At 39.7% G+C, this 20,660-nt stretch overlaps 1 protein-coding gene across 1 annotated transcript; it reads left to right on the top strand.

Annotated features, from left to right (window-relative positions):
* Positions 1 to 460: 460 nt before the first annotated feature.
* On the top strand, positions 461 to 20,276 carry AMACR (alpha-methylacyl-CoA racemase). The gene is made up of 5 exons (XM_082784339.1): positions 461 to 816; positions 3,095 to 3,238; positions 5,948 to 6,108; positions 10,926 to 11,112; positions 19,084 to 20,276. Exons 1-5 carry the CDS (start codon positions 534 to 536, stop codon positions 19,491 to 19,493), a joined length of 1,185 nt encoding a protein of 394 aa, XP_082640465.1. The 5' UTR covers positions 461 to 533; the 3' UTR covers positions 19,494 to 20,276.
* The last annotated feature ends 384 nt before the right edge of the window (positions 20,277 to 20,660 follow it).

The following is a 20,660-nucleotide window of genomic DNA, read 5'->3' as shown; positions in this document are numbered from 1 at the left end:
AGACAGGCCAGCTGAACGGCAGATCTGGAGGGAGAAAAGAAAACAAAAACAAAAACAAACACAAAGGAAAATGAACAAGAGTTTTTATCATCTCATCCACTAATGTCCTGGAGTGTGGGTTTGAGCTGTCAGGGACCCTCTGCAGCAACTTCACAAGGCCAGGACAGACAACCGGTGTGGAGCTAGCTGCCCTGTAAACCACAGGGATTTATTTTGTGTGTGTGTGTAAACTGGGTGTTGATTTTCACATTCCTTACTATCCGCCCAACTCTTGAGCCGCGAGGGATGGCACCCCCGCACGCCTTAACCTGACTGAAATCCTACAGCAGGCGTGGAAACCTGAAGGCGAGGCGGGGAAACCTGCCGCTAAGAAGAGGCAGAGGCAAAGGGGCAGAGGAGCACGACCCGTCCCCACAAGCCGGGGACAAAGTACAGGGGTCTCGGCTCCCCGCCCTGCCCCGCCGAAGCGCCTCAGGGCGCCGCCCCGGGAGTCGTCGACCCGTTGTGGCCGCTGGGCGCGGCGCCGAGGATCGATGTCTCGGCGCTCGGCAGCCGCCATCCCCGCCATGGCGCTGAGCGGGCTGCGGGTGCTGGAGCTGGCCGGGCTGGCTCCGGCCCCGCTCTGCGGCATGATCCTGGCCGACTTCGGGGCTTGCGTGGTGCGGGTCGACCGAGCGCCCCGCTCCGCCGTGGCGGTCGACGTGCAGGGCCGCGGCAAGCGCTCCTTGGCGCTCGACCTCAAGCGGCCGCCGGGCGCGGCGACTCTGCGGCGGCTGTGCGGAGGGGCGGACGTCCTCATCGAGCCCTTCCGCCACGGTGAGGCGGGGCCGGTGATGGGCGCCCCCCCACACCACAGCGGGGGGGGGGGGGGGGGCACCGAGAGGGTCGTAGGGTACAGGGCTGGGGGGGTTTGGGGTTAGTTTGTGGGCTTTTGGGGTGTCACGGGGAGGGAGTAGGCGTGATGGGAGTCGGTTTCCCGTGTTTGGGTGGAAAACGGCTGGGATTGGTGAAAGGGTGGTGAGCAGCACCGAGGTGAAGTCAGGCTGGCCGAGGATTGTGTGGCAGATAGTTGTGTGCCACAGAGCAGGGGGGGGTGTGTGAGCCTGGGCAGCGCTGTGTGCGGGCCTGTTGGTGTAGTTCAAGTCCCATTTGTAGGGTTAGTGCCTTGGGAAGACGCAGCAGGCATCAAGTCTTACTATTTCTCTGCACACAGCAGCTCTCTGCCCTCATAAGCCCTGTGCGGGCATTCAGCTGATGCTCATGCATAGGGTGTGCCTCTGTGTGGTTTAGGAGTTCAACGACACGGGCTTTTCATTCAGAAAACGGGTTTATGTGTATATTTTGTTGTTGTTGGTGGTGTTTTTTTTCTCTCTGAAGTAGCGCAGAGAAAGTAAGAAATTAAATTCAGCTTTTTGTTGTAAATTGCCTCCTGTTTTCTAACATTTTTATTGTTATTATTTAATTTTTGCATATAGTGGAAATTTCCATGCTCTTTGGCTTTATAAACACTCGCTTTTATTATCTGGTAATGCAGATAATTTTGTAACAAGACATTAAAGTTTACAGGTCTGTGACCAAACTAGCCAAATCCGTGATCCTCCAGCATGGAGCTGGTGGAAGCAATGAGACAATGAGGGCCCAAGCAGCAGGAGAGGTTTTTTTAAACACACACATACCATCGACCTTTAAACAGTGATTTTGTGGCACCAGTGGTTATGGGACACTCAGTTCTCACTTGTGCTTTTGGGAATTTTGCTCACACATTAACGAGGCAGTCACCAGAAACTAGCTTTTGAATTTGTATATATTTTTTTTCTGTGTCTTTGCTGTCATGTAAGCAGATTTATGAACTGAATGTATTTGGTTCTGTAAATAACTCTTTTTCATTGAAAGTTTAAAATAATAAAGCACTCAGACTGTTGCACTAAGCTGTTGTAGTTTTATAAAAGCCAGTCCTGAAGTCTGCTTGAAGCTTCATGTCCCTAGTTCCCATTTTAAACTATGAATCCTAAAAACTCTGCTCTTGCCTGTAGGGAGAATGTTTTTTCCTTTAATTTAATTTTTACAATTTTCTCTTGGCAATTTGATGGATCTGGCTTCTCAAAATAGGTTCTAATTGTTAGAAATGTGTTACAAATTTCACCACTTTTCTCCCTAGCATTATCACTTGCCACTGCCCAGTAAGCAATAGAACAGAAGGAGATCTTAAGGAATTTGAAGATTTTACAGTCTGTAGTAATTGGTCCTGGGGCAGAATGGGCATTGAAGTTATGTCAGGAGAGTAGATTTGTTCCCCTCCAAACCATGTCTCTCTGCAGTCCTGTTACGGATCATAAGATACAGTCTGACCAACAGACACTGAGCCAACAAAAATCTGTGATTTATTTGCAACTTGTATCTGCTTCTTTTAAAGCCACTACTTTGGCATGCAAGATCAAAACTTTATGCTTGATTACTGTAGACCCAAGCTGACCAAACCTATATTTCATTGATTTCTAAAAGTTCCTTAGTGTCTGCATTAGAAAAAAAAAACATTTTCTTTAATGTAATCACTGCAAATAGGCTTTGGAATATATGGTGGCATGGCCCATTTGCCTCGGTGAGGTAAAAGATACAGGAACACACAGTGTACTGAGAGGCTAACGTGATGAGGAAAGTATATTCCAGTGAAAGGTGGAAGCAATTTCAGGTCATTTTAATGTGGAAAACATAAAGTCTGCTATTTTTTTTGTTTGTTTGTTGTAAAGTAATGCCTGCCTTTGGTAGCTTTCTTGCTCGTTCAGTGGTACATAGAGGATAGCAAGCTAAACGGCAGGCTTTTGGGGAAGTAAAAACAGAAAAGAGGCTGAAAAATAAGAAAAGACCCTAAACTTTAATTTCCTCTTAATTGGCTTGCATACAAAATGTATACAGTTTGTTGGTAATTTGTAACATTCTGACTGTTACTATTTTACTATAAATACTGAATTAGAATGTATTACTTCAGAAATTTCAATTCATTTCTGTTGTTTTATAATTAAACTTGGAACCATCTATATTTTGTGTCTTATTAAAAATAAATGCAAATGAGGATTTTGTGCTTTGTCTTGTTAAGGTGTCATGGAAAAACTCGGTCTTGGTCCAGAGGTCCTTATGCATGAGAATCCCAGACTCATTTATGCTAGACTTACTGGATTTGGTCAGACAGGAAAATATGCCAAGTCTGCAGGACATGACATAAATTATGTGGCTTTATCAGGTAAGCTGTAAATTTTTCTGTTGAATAATTTTTTTCCCCTTATGTCAAGACTCAAGAATTTATTGAAAGATTCTTTGCAGATAGTTACAATTACAGAATCACAGAATTTCTAGGTTGGAAGAGACCTCAAGATCATCGAGTCCAACCTCTGACCTAACCCTAACAGTCCCCACTAAACCATATCCCTAAGCTCTACATCTAAACGTCTTTTATTACCACTGGTTTAGTCTGATGAAACAACTGAGCAGATCTGAAACGTCCCTGTCAGTGAAAGGAAGGTTTCCTTCTCCTTTACTGTGCTTCTCCCTGCTTGTTTCTCTCCACTCAAATCTGGAGCTTGCTTAACCCCTGTGTGAGCTGTCTCAGCTCCCTAATGAGTCAACAACTAAGTAGGAAAAAAGAGTATGTTTTTCTGCGAGGTTATTGAGGGGAAGCAGTTCATTAGGAGATCTAACAAACACAAAATATTGGTACAAGAAAGGAAGAAATGCAGGCTGGACCGGGCTGTTCTTTTTGGCAGCAGCAGTGAGCTGTTAGGCTGGATCAGCATGACATCTCAGACTGTACAGTATTTTCCTTCCTTTATGTGCCATTTTATCTGAATAAGGTTTTTTTCCTCTTTAAAGAAAGGACTGAAAGGACTGAAGTTTTAATGTGTTTTTGTCTTTCTACTGGGCTTCTGTCCTAGGAAATCTTTTTACAGTCCCTAAAGGGCTGTAGACTATTTTGTGTGCCTTTGTGAGCAGCTCCTTTAAAGTAAAGAAAAACTAGGCAACCTAAGCCATTTGAACATTCTCATGTTCTTTTCTTTTCTGCTATAAATATCTCTAACGATACCAACTGAAGGGAAAGGAAGTTTAAAACGAAGCAGTTTGGACTGCAGCGTTATGTTTCCTTAAATTACTGTTTACAGAATGCTGATATTAAGTATCATGATTCCACAGGTATGCAAAAAGAAACAATAACAAAATTACCCAAATCTGATGGTAGCAATCACTGTGTCATCAGTGCTGTCATGCATGGTCCTGTTTACTGCTGTTCATGCTGCTTCTGTCACTGCCCGCGAGGGAGGAGAGAAAGTGGGCCAAAACTTCTCAGCTTCCCACTGCAGGGTACATTTCTTTTAGCCCCAGAAAAGGGCCAAAGCAGAGGTGCTGCAGATGTGATATGGAATCACCACCTGTGAGGGTCTACAGTGTTGTGAAGTTTTGTCTGGGATAGGCTCGGTCTTCCCTCATTATGTGAGATTGTCAGGAAGTCAAAAAGAGTGAAAGACACCTGGCTTGGTACAGTTGTGACTTCATGCTGAGATGATTTCAAAGTATTATGATAATTTGTTATTAACATAGGTAGAGAGTCAAACATTATTGTCTATTGCTGTCTTAGGCTGTCGTACTTCCTGTTTACAAAAAGTGATGTTTCTGTCTCTGGAGCTGATGTAATCAGTATTTTAGTTGGCGCTATCTTACGTCACTAAAACTTAAGTCATTCTGTATGAAATTCTAAAGAAATAGGACAAGGTATTTGGGATGTATCAGTCCTGAAAAATGAGATCTAACATCGTAATTTCTTAATGAGTGTTGGCTTTTTTCAAATAAAACTGGCTTGCCTTAGAAACTCCAGATACAAGTTACTGTGTTAACTGGATGGTGCCCTTGACAACCTTTAGACTGTTAAAAGAGAGATTTTAGTCAGTGACAGGGCTTTATGCTTGTCCTATATGCTCTACAAACTTCTTTACACTGTGAACTTGTTTGTGTGAGTGTTGTTTGCACTTAGGAAGTGCATTAGACTGTAGCTAACTAAACAATGCTTTACCATCATGCAGTTCTTGAGAAATTTTGACCATGTGTGTTGTGAATCTCAGACCTTAGGCTATAGACTTAGAAGAGACATGACCATATGCGGAGTTTCGTATTTGCCTATGAGGCAAATAGGACTTTCTTACCTATGAGGGAAGTACAAAGAGTGAAGTGACAGTAAAGAAGCTCCTCAGAATGGCAGAGAAATGCCAACAAATTCAGAGGCAAAACTGCCTTTGCTCTATCCTCTTTCATTTCAGCATAATTTCTGGCATAAACATAGTTTCCCTGTGTCTATGTTGCATGCAGTCAGAGGCAACCTTTGTATGTTATATTCATCCATACTTCTGATATACAACCTGTTTTTCAAAGCTACAGTGGGAAGAAAGGACAGAAGTGCAGTTGTCAGCATGAAATCTTTTGTTATGATTGTTAATTCATGGGTTATGTGCACAGAAGACTGTAAATCTGATTTAAAAATTTACTGAAGTTGCTTGAAGCACATTCATATTGCCTATTGAATTCCTTTATGGTAGGTTCTATGCATGTACAAAGTACTAACACAGAATTATTGCATTCATTCAAGTTTTTGTATGAAATTTTGTCCTCATAGAGCCAAATGATCAACGGATTATCTATAAGATACTATCTATTTTATTAATTTATTTAATTAAATGCATATTCACTAATATGATTTGAGATACTCTATTAATAATTTTGTGAATGAAGGAGTAACTATTTGGTAAGACAGAGATGGAGCTGAATGAGAAACTGTTGGTAGAAGTTTACTTCAGCTTTTATTTACTCACATAGATTGAAAAGAACAAAAATTTAACCATAAACATTGCTTTCTACATTTCTACAATTAACTTTATACTTAAGTTTGCTTTGTTTCCTCTACTACCAGGTGTGCTGTCAAAGTTAGGTAGAAAATCTGAAAATCCTTATGCACCAGTCAATCTTCTGGCTGATTTTGCTGGTGGAGGTGTGCTCTGTGCAATGGGCATTCTCATCGCCCTTTATGAACGTACCAAATCTGGCAAAGGACAGATCATTGATGCAAGCATGGTAAGTTTTCTCTTGGGGAAGTGTGGGGGGGGTGACTGGATTTGTTTTGTTTTGTTTTGTTTTTGTTTTTTGTTTTCCAACACTAAGCCTGTAAAAGGAAGGAGGTTGGAGCTAACGGTAAGGTTTAAAACTGAGAGGTTGGAATGGGAAAGTAAGTCATCACATAAACTGGCTATATCTTTATTGAAAGCAGTTTTCACAGGTCACTGTTGCCATGACATCCTTACAACATGGGTGACATAGTGCAGCTCTTCCCCTGTGCCGTTCCCTGTGTTTCATTTTACCAGTCTATCTTCTTCAAAAAATGTTAGCTCTATATATTTCAAAACTAACTTTGGGGTATGGAAATATAATAATATAACAGCCAAAATGTTGATCCTAATAAAATAAAGAATTGTGGTAGCTTTATTGAAGATAAATGAATGTGCTTATGAGAATCACAGTTCCCAAGAAAAATTAATGGCCATGGATAATTGCCAGGGAGAGCAATTTCAAACACTTCGAAGTAATATGCTGTAAAATAAAGGCTAAATTTTGTGCTTGCTTAATAATTAATACTAGAGATTTTTTCAGTGCAAGGCCACCCACTTACATATAGGGGAAAAGTATGTATGTACATTTATCTTTGAAAACTATATTATCTTCAAATGTGCTCTCTCCCCTGCCCCCCTCCTTTCTCTCTCTCTCTCTCTGTCTCTGTGCAATTAAAATTTGACCTGCCTTTGAGATGTTGTAATACAAAATTTGACCTGCATTTGAGGTGTTGTAATACAGTGTAGGCTATCATTTAGATTGTAAATATTATTTGAAAAAAGAATTATGTAAATTGGAAAAAAATTCTTTCATTGAAGAGGTCTTGAAGGAAAAGAATAGCAAGAGGTGCTAGCTACTTTGACTTATTTTGCTTAAGTTTTTGACAGGTTCAGGTGACATTCCTTAGAAGTAGGCCATAGCAGTATTGTCCTGATGAAAATCTGTGCAAAACTGGTTTAGTGTTTTTACCCTGGCAGTAGTTATTAGTAGTTGATTGCCAAAATGAGAATCTTACCAAGAGAAGCTCCATGGGTATCTTGTTTATTTTTTTTGTGTGTGTTTTTTTTTACAGTATGATGAAAGATGGGTAAGGGATTGTGTTTAGTAAATTCACAGATAATGTGGATGTGGGAAAAACTACAAGCATGTTGGATGACAGGATTAGAATTGAAAATGACCTTTACAAATTATAAAATGACCTGAAAAACATGGCTGAAATTTATCAATTCTGCTGCTCTGTAATTTTCTTAGGCAGAAACAATTAGCCGCACAAATATAGTGTGAGAACAATTGGCTGAAGTATGGTCCTGGGGGTTTGTAATAGTCACAAGCTGAACATGAGTCAACAATATAATGCTGTTGTGAAACACATACATACTGTATTAGGGTGCATAAACAGGAAATAGTACCAGCAAGGTTTCTTAACTAATTCTTGTCATCTCATTGGCATTTTAAGGCCACAGGAAAGTACAGTTTCTGGCACTGGCCATCATCCTTCCCCCCAGAAAATCACCAATTTGTGGGGGTCCAAGGAACACAACAAAAATGATTGCAAGTCTGAAAACATGACCTAGAAAGGAAGGTTGAGAGGGTTTGTGTCTTTATGAAAAGAAATGATGAGTTTCAAATACTTAAAAAGATGCTTCTTCTGTTTTAGAGTAGAACAGAATAGTTCAGTTGGACAGGACCTTCAAAGATCATCTAGTCCAACTGTTTGGAGTATTAGTTTATCTTCACTATTGGCGCTTTTAGTCATTAAAAGAATTTCCTGCAAGAAGAATCACTCTGAGTCTGGTAATATCCCACGTTCCAGAGTTCTCATTAGGACATCTTTGGTCGTGTGTTTGTTTTTTTAGTTGTTTCTTTGATTTTAAAGCCTGCAAACCTTCTCTCCTTCATTTTTTTCTTGTTTCATTGTTAACTGTGGAATATACAGTTCCCTGCTGATTTTCCTGGTGTCCTGCAAAATGGATGGAAGTGTTGCTGGATGTATTTTTTTCTGGAAAGTTGTTATGAAAGGCTTGACTTTTATTTGAACAGACTTCCAATGAGACAGTTGATGAAAAATATATGTGCATCATAAATAGCAGACAGTTTATTTAACTGTTTTGATGAATCTGTTTTTATTTCTAACTTTGTTTCCTGGAAACAGAGATTTTTAAAATCACAATACTGCGCTATTGGAGCTGTCATTTCATTTTAACATTCTTTTTTATTTAATAGGCATATTAAGTTGCTGTACAGTTTTGTTAGTCTGGATGTGTTAATGAGTCTGACACATGGTGGAATTTTCGAAGGTAGAAGAGGGAAAATGAAGTTATTATTTTTAGCAGCTTTGTGTCCTCAGAATTACTTCAGTTTTTATCTTACTTCATGGATTGTTAAACTGACTGTGTTAGTTTTGTCTTTTTATTGCACTGTAAATTATTCTCATCTAAAATTACATTTTTTTTTTTGTCTTTGAGGCTAGTTTGACAGAATTTTCCTGATGCAAGAATTTGTTGTATATCTTTTATTTCTAATCAATGTGCTGAAAGCTAAAAAGTTATCTTGGAAGCACTCTAATGAAATGTAATATACATAAAATAAACTCCTCTAGTTAGTGAAGGTAAACTGATAGGAAAGGAGAGTATAAATGATCATGCCAAGGGATGTTTTTGCAGAATTTGTTCAGTGTCCTGTGTTACTGTTGTGCTGCATAGAAAAGCAGACACTGGGTCCTGCATTTCAGCTGCATAGCTCAGAACCTGGTCTGAACTGCTTCGTGTTATTTGCTGTCTCTTCTCATTGACTCTGCAAGAGTTATAGGTTTCTGTGCCGTGACCCTGGTAGTTCCCACACGCTGCATGGGACACGGGACGGATGCTGCGATACAATACAGTAGGCACAACGATGCAACTGCACTCTCACACTCTTCTGGAACAGAGGGATGCGAGACAGGGCAGCACTTGAGGTTCACTCAGAATTTAGACGCGATCTTCTGCTGACGGTAGGCATCTGACCCAGAATGACTCACTCTTTGTGAAAAGACAGCCACGGGAAGATCATGATGATCATCACTTGCATAATAGTCTCATGGTGAGAGATGTCCGCTGTCTGACAGAAGGCTGGGGTTCCATGTTTTTCTCAGCCTGGAGGTATTCAAATCCAAAACTCCCACATCCTAAAAAGAGTTCCTCAATCATGAGGATAGATTAGGTTGGTGTGCATTTATTCTCCGCTTTGTTTGAAATGTTTCACTCTACAGAAGTACCAGAAGACTCATAGAGCTAATAGAGGTCACCCAGTGGGACAGTGCCTCTGGATTCTTGTCCCTACTTCAGAGGCAGCTTATGCTTTTAGGGAGTCATTAAATGAAATGTCTAACTATAACTGTAATCGCTGTGCAGTTGGCTAAAGGGGAACCTTCCAGTGTTACACTTTTCATGTTTTAAAAGAAAGTTTAAAAGAAAGACCACATCAGTGTGTGTGGTGCCATTTGGAGACATGCCTTTAGGGATTTGGGGCAGATGCTTGGCGCCTTTCATCTTTGAAATGCAGCAGCCCTCAGGCAGAATCTAGCTGCCATTTGCCCAGCTGGGGGTATTTCTGAAGTGCATATCCCAGTCCAAAATTAAGGAGCTATTCTATTTAAAGTGTCTACAGGGTTGGTAGCATGGTAGATTGTTGGTGGTTCTGTCAAATTTTGGCACTAAAATCTAATTTCTATTTAGAGCTTATTCTAATATTGTTCTAGTTTGTTAATATCCTTACTTGCATTTTTTTGTTATTAGGAGCAGTGAAGGATAAGATCATCAATAAAGCAGACACATCTGCAATTATTTTGCAAACATGCAGAGGAAGGTACATAGTGTTTTCTTATAGAAACTTAGGGCAAAATTGTTCCAGCATTTGTGGCAGGAACTTGGGAAAGAGGCCAAGCAATACGTATTAAACAAAGAAGCCATAGTGCTTCAAAGATTTGCATATTTTAAATTCTCACTTAGAAAGGTAGAAATGAATAGATATTTCCACATGAAAAATCAGTAGCTTTTTATTTTCATACATGGACTGTTAAAATTAGGATGACTCCAGAGGAGGCCACAAAGATGATCAGAGGGCTGGAGTACCTTTCCTACTAAGACATGCTGAGTGAGCTGGGGTTGTACAGCCTGGAGAAGAGAAGGCTTTGGGGAGACCTTATAGTGGCCTTCCAGTGACTAAACGGAGCTGCAGGAAAGCTGGGGAGGGATTCTTTGTCAGGGCCCGGAGTGATAGGATGAGGGGGAATGGCTTTAAACTAAAAGAGAGGAGATTCAGATTAGACATCAGGAAGAAATGCTTTACTCAGAGGGCAGTGAGGCACTGGCTTTGGCTGCCCCGTCCCTGGCAGTGCTCCAGACCAAGATGGATGGGACTTTGGGCAGCCTGGGCTGATGGGAGGTGTCCCTGCCCATGGCAGGGGGTTGGAACTGGATGCAGTTTAAGCTTTCCTTCCAACCCAACCCATTCTGTGGTTCGAGAAACTAGGAAAATGTGTTGAAAGTGTGTGATGCATCTGAAGCTGCATTATTACATTTATACTCCTTATTCTTTAACTCTAGACAATTTTACATATGCAATACAAGTAGTACTTCTAAATTATAAGAAACTAAACTGCTTACCAGAAATTTTGACATAAATCCTGACAAAGGACAGACCTTACCGTAAGTTTTTGTTGTCTTGTTTTATGTAGAATTAAGGTAATGTGCCAGCGAATTTACTGAAGCTATTGTGGTTTTGGTTTTGTTTTGTGTATCTTTCAGGTAGAAGGAATAGCATACATAAGTTCTTTTCTGTGGAAAACGCAAAGTTTAGGATTCTGGAACAGACCTCGAGGTGAGAACTTACTAGACAGTGGTGCACCATTTTATGAAACCTACAGGACCTCTGATGGAAAATTCATGGCTGTTGGTGCTCTTGAGCCCCAATTCTATGAGCAGTTACTAAAAGGTAAGTAGCTTGGAGTAGTTGTTTCACATCAGCAAAGCATGATTGAATGAGTGCTTTAATACTTTGTTTTGATTCATGACATCAGTTATGTTGATTTCTTTGTAAAAGCCAAACACTTTTCAAAAACAATTGGGTAGTGTGGTAGCAGTTTAACAGATTTTCTTCTAGCAGTTGATTTTCTTTTTTTTTCATCCCTTCTTGACCTTATCCCCAGACACTACACTTAAATTAAAAATTTTCTTCTGAAATTACAGCAGTGGTAGTCTGTGGTCAGGCTTAAGAACTAATCAACTATTTTTTGATACTACTTTATTCAGAGGCAAGTAAATATGCCTTTGTTACTGCAAATAAAAGTGCAAGCAATTTCATTTATTTCTGCTATTAAATTTTTAAATAAACTATTTTAGAAATGAATGCTAATTGGGATATTTTATAGTATTTCCTAATAAATGAGAACTTTTTATAATATCAAAGCTTTATAAATTATTTTCCATCACAGAATTGAGTGTTTTTTCTGTCCAGCTATGGATATGATTTTTATATTTGACTAAAGACTTTTAAAATATTACTTACCTGTTTGAAAAATTAGAATTGGTCATGGTACTTCTAATATGTAAGAAGGATATAAAACCATTAGAGAGTGTCCAAAGGAGGGCTATGGAGAAGGTGAAGGGTCTGGAGGACAAGACGTATGAGGAGCGGCTGAGGCCCCTTGGTTTGTTCAGCCAGAGCAGAGCAGGCTGAGGGGAGGCCTCATGGCGGCCTGCAGCTCCCTCACGAGGGGAGCGGAGGGGCAGGCGCTGAGCTCTGCTCTCTGGGGACAGCGACAGGACCCGAGGGAATGGCATGGAGCTGGGACAGGGGAGGGTCAGGCTGGGGGTTAGGGAAAGGGTCTGCACCCAGAGGGTGTTCGGGCACTGGGACAGGCTCCCCAGGGCAGTGGGCACAGCACCGAGCTGCCAGAGTTCAAGTGTTTCAAGCACCCTCAGACATAGAGCCTGAGTTGTCCTGTGTGGAGCCAGGAGATGGGCTCAATGATCCCTGTGGGTCACTTGCAACTTGGGATGTTCTATGCAAAATCATTAATGCATGTAGTCAAAACAGACACACGCCAGTGCCTCTTTACCTTTGAACTTTCTGTGTACTTTGTGTTTTTGATCAGATGTGCTTTTAGCTTCCTATTGGTTGTTTCATTTACAAAAAGATTTCTTCTACTGTGCTCCTTTGGTATGTTATTATGCTTTTCATACAGAATTTGTAAAAATTTTGAAAATTCACAAAATAATTTGGGATATATCTTCTGTTTCCAGTGTTCTGAGTGTGAAATATATCTAAAGTTCTCAGTCTAATTTTAGTTGTGCTTAATGAGTAGGAGTACCAACACAGAATATACATGAATTGGATGTTCCCAGACGGCGTTATGTATACTGCTTCTTAGTATGAATTGCTTAAATACGGTAAATCTTTGCTGAGTGAGGGTGGCAGTGGAGCAGCTCCTTATTGATGCTCAGTTTGTCCCCACTGGTTGTTTCTTCAATTGTAGGGGGTATACCTTCTCATGGGCAGTTACTGTCAGCTCAGCCCCAATCAGCTTCATTGTGCTAACAAGCGTAGCCAATGCCAGGACCTGCACTTCCAGGAGCTTTTGAAATTCAGGAGCATGGTTAAGACAGCATGAAATGAAGGTATGGAGTTGTGAGATGGGATGTGCCTTTCCAAAGAAAGTTCTTGAACATCAGTGGCTGTAAATGGCTGTTCCTCTGTGTGGCTAAAAAGGGCTGTTCATTTGCAGAGAGGATCAGAATTGTTACATATTGGTATATGAAATTCATAAGGCAGACTCACAGAGTGATATATCCAGCATTACGTGTGGCACCGAGATCAGATGCCACGTTTGGAAATGTAAGCCATCTTCCTGGCTGAAGATGGTGGTATTCCTCTCCTCATTGCCTTGAGAATAATTTTTCTGTTTTTGAGCTCCAGATACAAGCTACCTTTTCTTGAAAGAGAAAATACGGTTGCTTATTCCACGCTTAGCAGCTCTTTGAAATGTTATTCTCATCCAATCCCTTGGGATTTTTGGATATATATTTTCTTTTTGATTGCAAGAAGTAGTTGGAGAACAAAAATAAATATAAAACTGTATCAAAGTAAAATTGAAACCCTTGTTATGGAAGTTAGGGAATTGGAATTCCAGTACATGTCCTTAGGGAGAATGCCCATATTAAATACAATGGAAAAAAAAAAAAAGAATAAAGCTGATTACTCAAACACCCATATGTTTGGCTTGAAGTGATCAAACACTGGCCTGAAGCATTTATGGCTGCTGTATTTTATTATTCTCTGAATAGTACTTACTTCTAAGCTGCAGGAATGGGAAAGAGTCTATCCTTGTTCTTAAAACAACAAATTCTGCAATGAAGTCAGATGTTGGTTTGTTACTATTCCTCAGAAAGCCTTTGCCGGACACTCTGGCATCCTGTGTTGATTGTTGCCACAGGGTGAGGACTAAGCCTTTTCTCTGTCAGCTAGCCAGCCAGCCATGTTATATGAGAAGATCCCTGTAATGAATGAATCCAGTGTTAAGGCAATATAACATGACCACTGACCAGTTTCTGTCTTATCTAGATAACTATTTCTTGAGGAAAATGCTGAAATTCTGTTTTTCTCTATGTGGTTTTTCAGAAATTTAGAGCAGAAACTATAAATTCATCTGCCTGTATTGGGACATCATTCAATCATTCAGCAACATTAATTTCATGCCTAAAAGTTTTCCGTCTGCTTAAAATGTACATAAATGGCTTGTTTTTTAACGGCTGAAATTTCAAAAACAGTTACTCCACCAATAAAGAACCCATGTACTTAGATGTAAGTAGGTAGATGATGTGTACTCACAGATGCACCTGTGTTTCAGTGTGCTTCTGTCAAAAATTCAGCATACAGACTGCAGTCTTCATGGAAGTGCTGCTTTTTGCCTTTTTTTTTTTTTTGTTTTCAACTTTTGCTTATTTCCATTCACTAATTTTCTTTGTTTATTCTGTAGAAGTGTGTTGTTTAAAGTATCAGATGTTTGCACAACAACGAGCTTAAAATAAGGGGTCTTCATTATATTTGTGTGACTTGTTCTGATTTCCATATTGAAAATAATTACCCCCTTCAGTAGCTCTTCTTGCAGCCTTTCTGAAGCAACAGTGTATTAAATTCAAACAGCTGGTTCTTGTGGCTTAGGGATTTTTTTTTTTCCCTTTCTGGGGTATCTGTTGCAGAAATTCAGTTCAGAATTTAAGCCTGTGAATGTTATAGGGAAGAGAAAGCTGCTCGTGAGATCTGTATTGCTATTTCACAAACCCAAGGAGCTTAGACTTGAGTCGTCTGTTTAAGGCATTAACTCCATGCTTTGAAGTAGATTTAAATGGTATGTTCCAGTTACAGTTTCCATAATTTTATTTCATGTTCTCCCTCTCCTCCCTTAATTCTGGTCATTTTTCTAGTAAACAATTTGATGCTGTTCCAGATAAAATAAATTCAAAAGCCACTTTGTCTCTCTGTCCATACTGGGAGAACAGGTTACTTTTCCCACTCCTATATAATGAGAACACAAGGATTTAGGTGTTGGAGAAGTAATGGTCAGAGATTTAAAGAGTGCATAAGTGAGAAGGGAACATGATTTCTGAACCAGCTGTCAGTGCCCACAGAATTTAATTGAGCAGAAGTGAAACTATCTTTCTTTTGCTTTGAGTTTACGTCATTGTTTTCCTGCAGAGTGAGGAGCTCAGTGGATCTGAGTGCAGTTAATGAAATAGTGAGGAAAGTTTCTTCTTAAGGATCTGCAGAGGGAAATTTACTAAGTTTAAGAAAATACAGTATCTTAGTTTGAGATAACTGTTGGCTTTGTGGATTGTGCTCGGCAGAGAAAATTAAATTTCTTCTTACCACAGGTTTATGAAGTTAAAGAAAATTGGTTATATGAGAAACTGAAGCTATATAAAATAGATACGGTAAATAATTGCTGTAATAGCTGCAGTATCAGGAGTTGTATTCTGATTACATTACAGACTGTTTCCTGTTCACAAACATGCTGTAATCCTTTTGCTTATATTAATTTTATTACTACTAAAGTCAGCCAATGAATAATGAAAATACCTTTGCATCTTACAAGAAGTCAGATGTAGGGAACATGTGCTACTAAGGTTAAGTCTCAATATTTTGATAAAAAGAGACAGAATGTCTTCCAGCAGACCTGTAAATTGCTTCTGCAAGTTTCTCTTAATTTTCAGCAGTACGTGCTTAGTATTGTTGTAGCCAGTCTAGGGGAAGCATGCACAACACAGTAAATTTCATATATCAAGTAAAAGCAAAGGTTGCTTCTGCATTATCATGTGGCATAAGTTCTGCTATATCAGATGAACTTGGTGTAAATTTACAGTTATGTGAAAAGCAGAAATAGCCACTGAAGTTCTGAACAAGTATTTAATAATCTTTTCACTACATTGTATGTCTTCTATTTAAAAGGATGGAAAAATGTAGAAAGCACTTGAAAAATACAGTTTATGTGATTATGAAGGATTTCCATGGAGCTTTCCATTCAGTGATTTAGTGATTGTGTACTGTATTAAAAATCCATTAATGTACTGAATTTGTTACAATGTCATTATTAAGATGTGTAAGGTGGACAAACAGTTTCCTTCTTATGTTTTAAACACTCTTGTCACACATTATGTTAAGTTTTACTTGAATTTGTTTATCACGATATGCCTTACATTTTGTACAGGAATGTAGCAGGGCCAGTTTCTTGCTGCACCAAAACATTGACAATTGTTACTATCATCCATGCAAACCTGGAGAACAGCTGTGGGTGCTTTTAGTGGCACTATGGTGTTAGTCTGGTAGTCTATATAAACTGTCACTTTCTAAAAATATTATTTCAGAAGCTTTAAGCAGAGAAAATAGGTGCCTAATTTTATTACAGTTTGTTCATGAAGTTCTGCAGAAATAGAGTTGCTTTAATAAATAATTTGTAGATGTATCTCTCAATAAAGGTGTGTCACACTCTAGAGTACTGCTTTCAGGGTTCCCAGCATAAGGACATTGACCTGTTGGAGCAAGTCCAGAGGAGGCCACGAGGATGCTCAGAGGGCTGGAGCACCTATCCTATGGAGACAGGCTGAGGGAGTTGGGGGTGTTCAGCCTGGAGAAGAGAAGGCTCCGGGGAGACCTCACAGCAGCCTGCCAGTGCCTAAAGGGGGCTACAGGACAGCTGGGGAGGGACTCTGTGTTAGGGAGTGGAGTGACAGGGCAGGGAGTAATGGTTTTAAACTAAAAGAGGGGAGATTTAGATTAGATACAGGGAAGAAATTCTTCGCTCCGAGGGTGGTGAGGCCCTGGCACAGGCTGCCCAGAAAAGCTGTGGCTGCTCCATCCCTGGCAGTGCTCAAGGCCAGGCTGGATGGGGCTTTGGGCAGCCTGGGCTGGTGGGAGGTGTCCCTGCCCATGGCAGCGGGTTGGAATTAGGTGGTCATTAAGGTTCCTTCTTTAAGGTTCCTTCAAACCCAAACCATTCTGTGATTTTATGATTTAAGGGAGACGTACAACTATAGCATTACAAGGAGACTTACATTTTCTTTTTCAAAAACATTACGTCAAGGCTGTACTAGAGTAGGTTATTGGGCTTTTTTAAACAAAAATCGCTAGATGGAAATCTGAGCAAGAAAGACTTGGAAACAAGTTTTGATTGCTCTACCAGATATTCCTTGTAAAGGATATTTTGTTTTTGATTATATTGGGTGAAATATGTCATTCTGTGGTATCCCAAACAATTCTGTGCTGTGTAATTGTTTCCTTGTTGACTCAGTCACTCCTGCTGTGATTCTGTTCATCTGCACCACAAATGGTTAGCACAAGCTGGAAAATTAGAAGCTTTAGTGCTTAAATGCTGTCAGTTCATACTATTTAAAGTTGAGCTCTTCAGTGGTCAGTGGAAAATGAGCATGTAATACTAAATTCCAGGTTCTACATATTGTTCTATTTTACTAGAGCATGTATGGCTAGATTCAGCCAACTTTCCATCTGGCATGGTCTTCAAATATAATTGTGTAATGGGATAATAGTAGAGCTCTATTCATACTGAGCTGACTAGTGGAACCCAAATATAATTAATAAGCAAATCAGTGTTTATCAGACAGTGTTTCCAATAGACAAGATTTCATGCACCAAGACAGAGTCTCAAATATATGCTGTTGCTTAGCTTTAACTGTTGTGGAAGATAAATTTCCCTCATTTCCTGGTTCTTAGGTAAGCTGTCCAGCACTGTTCATCTTCAGTACTATACTTTGAAGATTTTGTAAGCATCATTAGGTTCAATTTAATTCTGGATACTTAACCATTATGAGTAATCTTTAGTTGATCTATTTTTGAAGATGATATGAATGGTTATAAATAGTAGATTCCAAGTTTAGAGATTTAAGGTGCATGTGACATGGTAACTTGCTGACAAATGTTTGCCTTGTAGTGATACTTAACCTGATGTCTTTGGGGAATCTCTGATAAGATGTGAGGATTCTTATTCTGCCTTTGACTGTGTTGATTTGTTCTAATTTTGAACTATTTCAAGGCAGTATTTCTGGATCTGGAGATTAGCAGTCTCTCTGCATCATACTTTTTGCAACACCAAAATTAAATTTCAAAGCATGTGTTTCTTTTCAAAGTTACTATTTAAGAATCTTGTCAGCAACAGTGAAACTCATTTTGTATTAACATACCTATATAATTCAGAAGAGACTGAGACCCAACGAGGTAACATAGTAGAGATAGTAAGGAAAAAGGAAGATATTGAAGAGCAGAAGCCTGCATGTCGATCTCATGCTGTTGTGTCTCAGAAGGGGTGTGTGTACTGCATACCTGGTGGTCCATGTGAGTGTCCTTCTGGGAAGCTGGGTTCTTAAGCGTGAGTGTGAGGGCTGCGGGTTTCACTCGTCCAGAAGAGAAGCAGCAGGAGAGTTTGAACGTGGGGACCATGCCGAGGAGGCGAGGGCAGTAGATGTTGCTGTAATCTGTTTGGACTGAGGCAGTCCAAGAAGCATGTCAGCCTGCAGGCACCTGCTGCCAAGCTGCCTTGTTCACATCAAACCCAAGCTTATCCATCCACACCGTCTTCTCATCTCCAGCATGGAAATACTTGGTCATGTTGGACTCCAGGCAGCTTCTGTGACATAGCTTCTGCGATAGAAATTGTTGTCAGGACAAAATGTGATCTTGAGGCAGCTGCTGCTCCTCTGATATTATAAATTGCTGAAATGAGCATTTATGTGAACTTAGTTCACAGAACCATAGAGTCATTCAGGTTGGAAAAGACCTCTAAGATCATCTAGTCCAACCTTTAACCTAGTACTGACAAGGCCACCACTAAACCATGCTACGTTTACACATTTCTTGAAAACCTCCAGGGATGGTGACTCAACCACATACCTGGGCAGCCTATTCCAATGCTGCATAACCCTTTCAGTGAAGAAACTGCTCCAAGTATCTAACCTAAACCTCCCCTGGCGCAGCTTGAGGCTATTTCCCTTCGTCTTACTAGTTAGTGCTTGGAAGAAGAGCCCGATCCCAACCTCACTACAACCTCCTTTAAAGTAATTGTGAAGTACAATAAGGTCTCCCCTGAACCTTCTTTTCTCCAAGCTAAACAACCCCAGCTCCCTCAGCTGCTCCTGGTAAGACTTGTTCTCTATGCCCTTCACCAGCTTTGTTGCCCTTCTTTGGACACGCTCCAGCACCTTGGTGTTGTTAGGAGGTGGTAGCTGATACAATTTAGTGTAATGCAAATAATATAACACTTTATTTTCCTGATCCCTACTCCCCCAGTCATAGATATCCCAATTAAGTTTTTTTGGTTACTGTGCTCTGCTGTGTTGGACTGCCTGCAGAACGAAAGCTTCCAGAGAGACATGCTTAGCTTTGATCTTCTTCTTTCAGGTCTCGGGCTCGATTCAGACAAACTTCCTGATCAGTTGAGTTTCTCTGACTGGCCTGAAATGAAGAAAATGTTTGCATCCATATTTGCAAAGAAGACACAAACTGAATGGTGCCGCATATTTGATGGAACTGATGCCTGTGTGACCCCTGTTTTGTCCTTTGATGATGCTGCCTCACATCAGCATAACAAACAAAGAAGTTCTTTTATCAAAAATGATCAGGAAGAGATAAGTCCTAGACCTGCTCCTCTACTTTCAAGGACCCCTGCTGTTCCATCGCTTAAAAGAGATCCTTTTATAGGCGAGCACACAGAAGAGATACTCCTGGAATATGGATTTACTAAGAACGAGATTGCTCAACTTTATTCTGACAAAGTAATAGAATTCAACAAACCTAAAGCTAATTTATAATCTCTGACTATGCAAATCAGACAAACTTCAGGCTGATGTAGTAAGATTTTATGTATTAAATTTAATTACATGACAAATAAAAGTTTGTGTGCTACTACTTTTAAATGATTGAAGTTTTAGATTTAATGGGAGTTATATATTTGTGTGCTGGGATGGTTTGCAGTCTAGGATGGTAATGAAATTGTGTTCTCAAGTTCTACACTATTTGCCTTAGCAAGCAGATGTAAATCCTCAAAATATTTTAAAAATACCATATCCTGTGAAATGGTTGGTTCTTTTGACTCATAGTTGATCCATTGCTTTGTTGTGTTGTAATTACCTGAAGGCCTTACCTTTTCATAAAATATAGTCATATACTTCCTAAACATATGACTGTTTACTCATAGATTAAAGGGGATTTTTATTTTTCTGTGTTGATTCATTTGCTTTACCATGCCAAAACAATTATACAAATAACGCTGTTTTCTTGTGTATTGCTGTAGAGTTACAATGATAAAGTAATTGTATTTAAAATTCTGTCTACATTTTCTTTATGCAGTTGCCTGATTATATTAGAGTTAACATTTTAGTTTGCCTGAAAAGTAATTTCAGAAATAAATTTGTTATTACAAAATATCTGCCAAGTATTAATCCTTTTCTTTCTTTTTGGAAAAATGGTAGGCAACTTAGCTGCATTGGTTTTAAACAATGGTTGTTCTATGGTGGTTGTCATTTCCTTCAAATTAGTCATTTGAAGCAGTCTTTGCTCTTTCAACACAAATATAATTATGTTTTTAAAAGTAATTAGCTATATGGTCTCAATACAATCATTAATACAATGTGTCAGGAATTAAGGGGGGGTTAGGGTTTGTTTGTTTTAGGGGGTGTGGGAGAGTGATATTTTCAGTGTTTACATTGCTGAAGATTAGCTCATTGCTTGCAAAGACTTCCAAAGCTTATTTTAGAGATGTCTTGCCAAAATGTCAGCATTGCTACTACCAAAAATCCTTTTATATCTTACTACACAAACACCTGCATAGAAGGAGGAATTATTTAGTAGGTATTGACAAGTTAGATATACAATTAAACAAAAGTATTTTAAGTTTTCAGCAGATAATCACTCTGATGAATTGCTGAGTATTATGCACCTTTGCCATATATCAGAGAATATCCTATGTTGGAGGGGAC

This window comes from Aythya marila (genome assembly GCF_965140915.1).
Source record: "Aythya marila genome assembly, chromosome: Z".
NCBI lineage: Eukaryota > Metazoa > Chordata > Aves > Anseriformes > Anatidae > Aythya > Aythya marila.
Note: the sequence above shows the minus strand (reverse complement) of the source record. Positions and strands in the feature narration are given on the sequence as shown.

Coding starts and splice junctions, on each gene's coding strand:
- AMACR (XM_082784339.1), top strand. CDS start 534: ATGTCTCGGCGCTCGGCAGCCGCCATCCCCGCCATGGCGCTGAGCGGG. Junction 817..3,094: donor CATCGAGCCCTTCCGCCACG/GTGAGGCGGGGC, acceptor TGTCTTGTTAAG/GTGTCATGGAAAAACTCGGT. Junction 3,239..5,947: donor AAATTATGTGGCTTTATCAG/GTAAGCTGTAAA, acceptor CTCTACTACCAG/GTGTGCTGTCAAAGTTAGGT.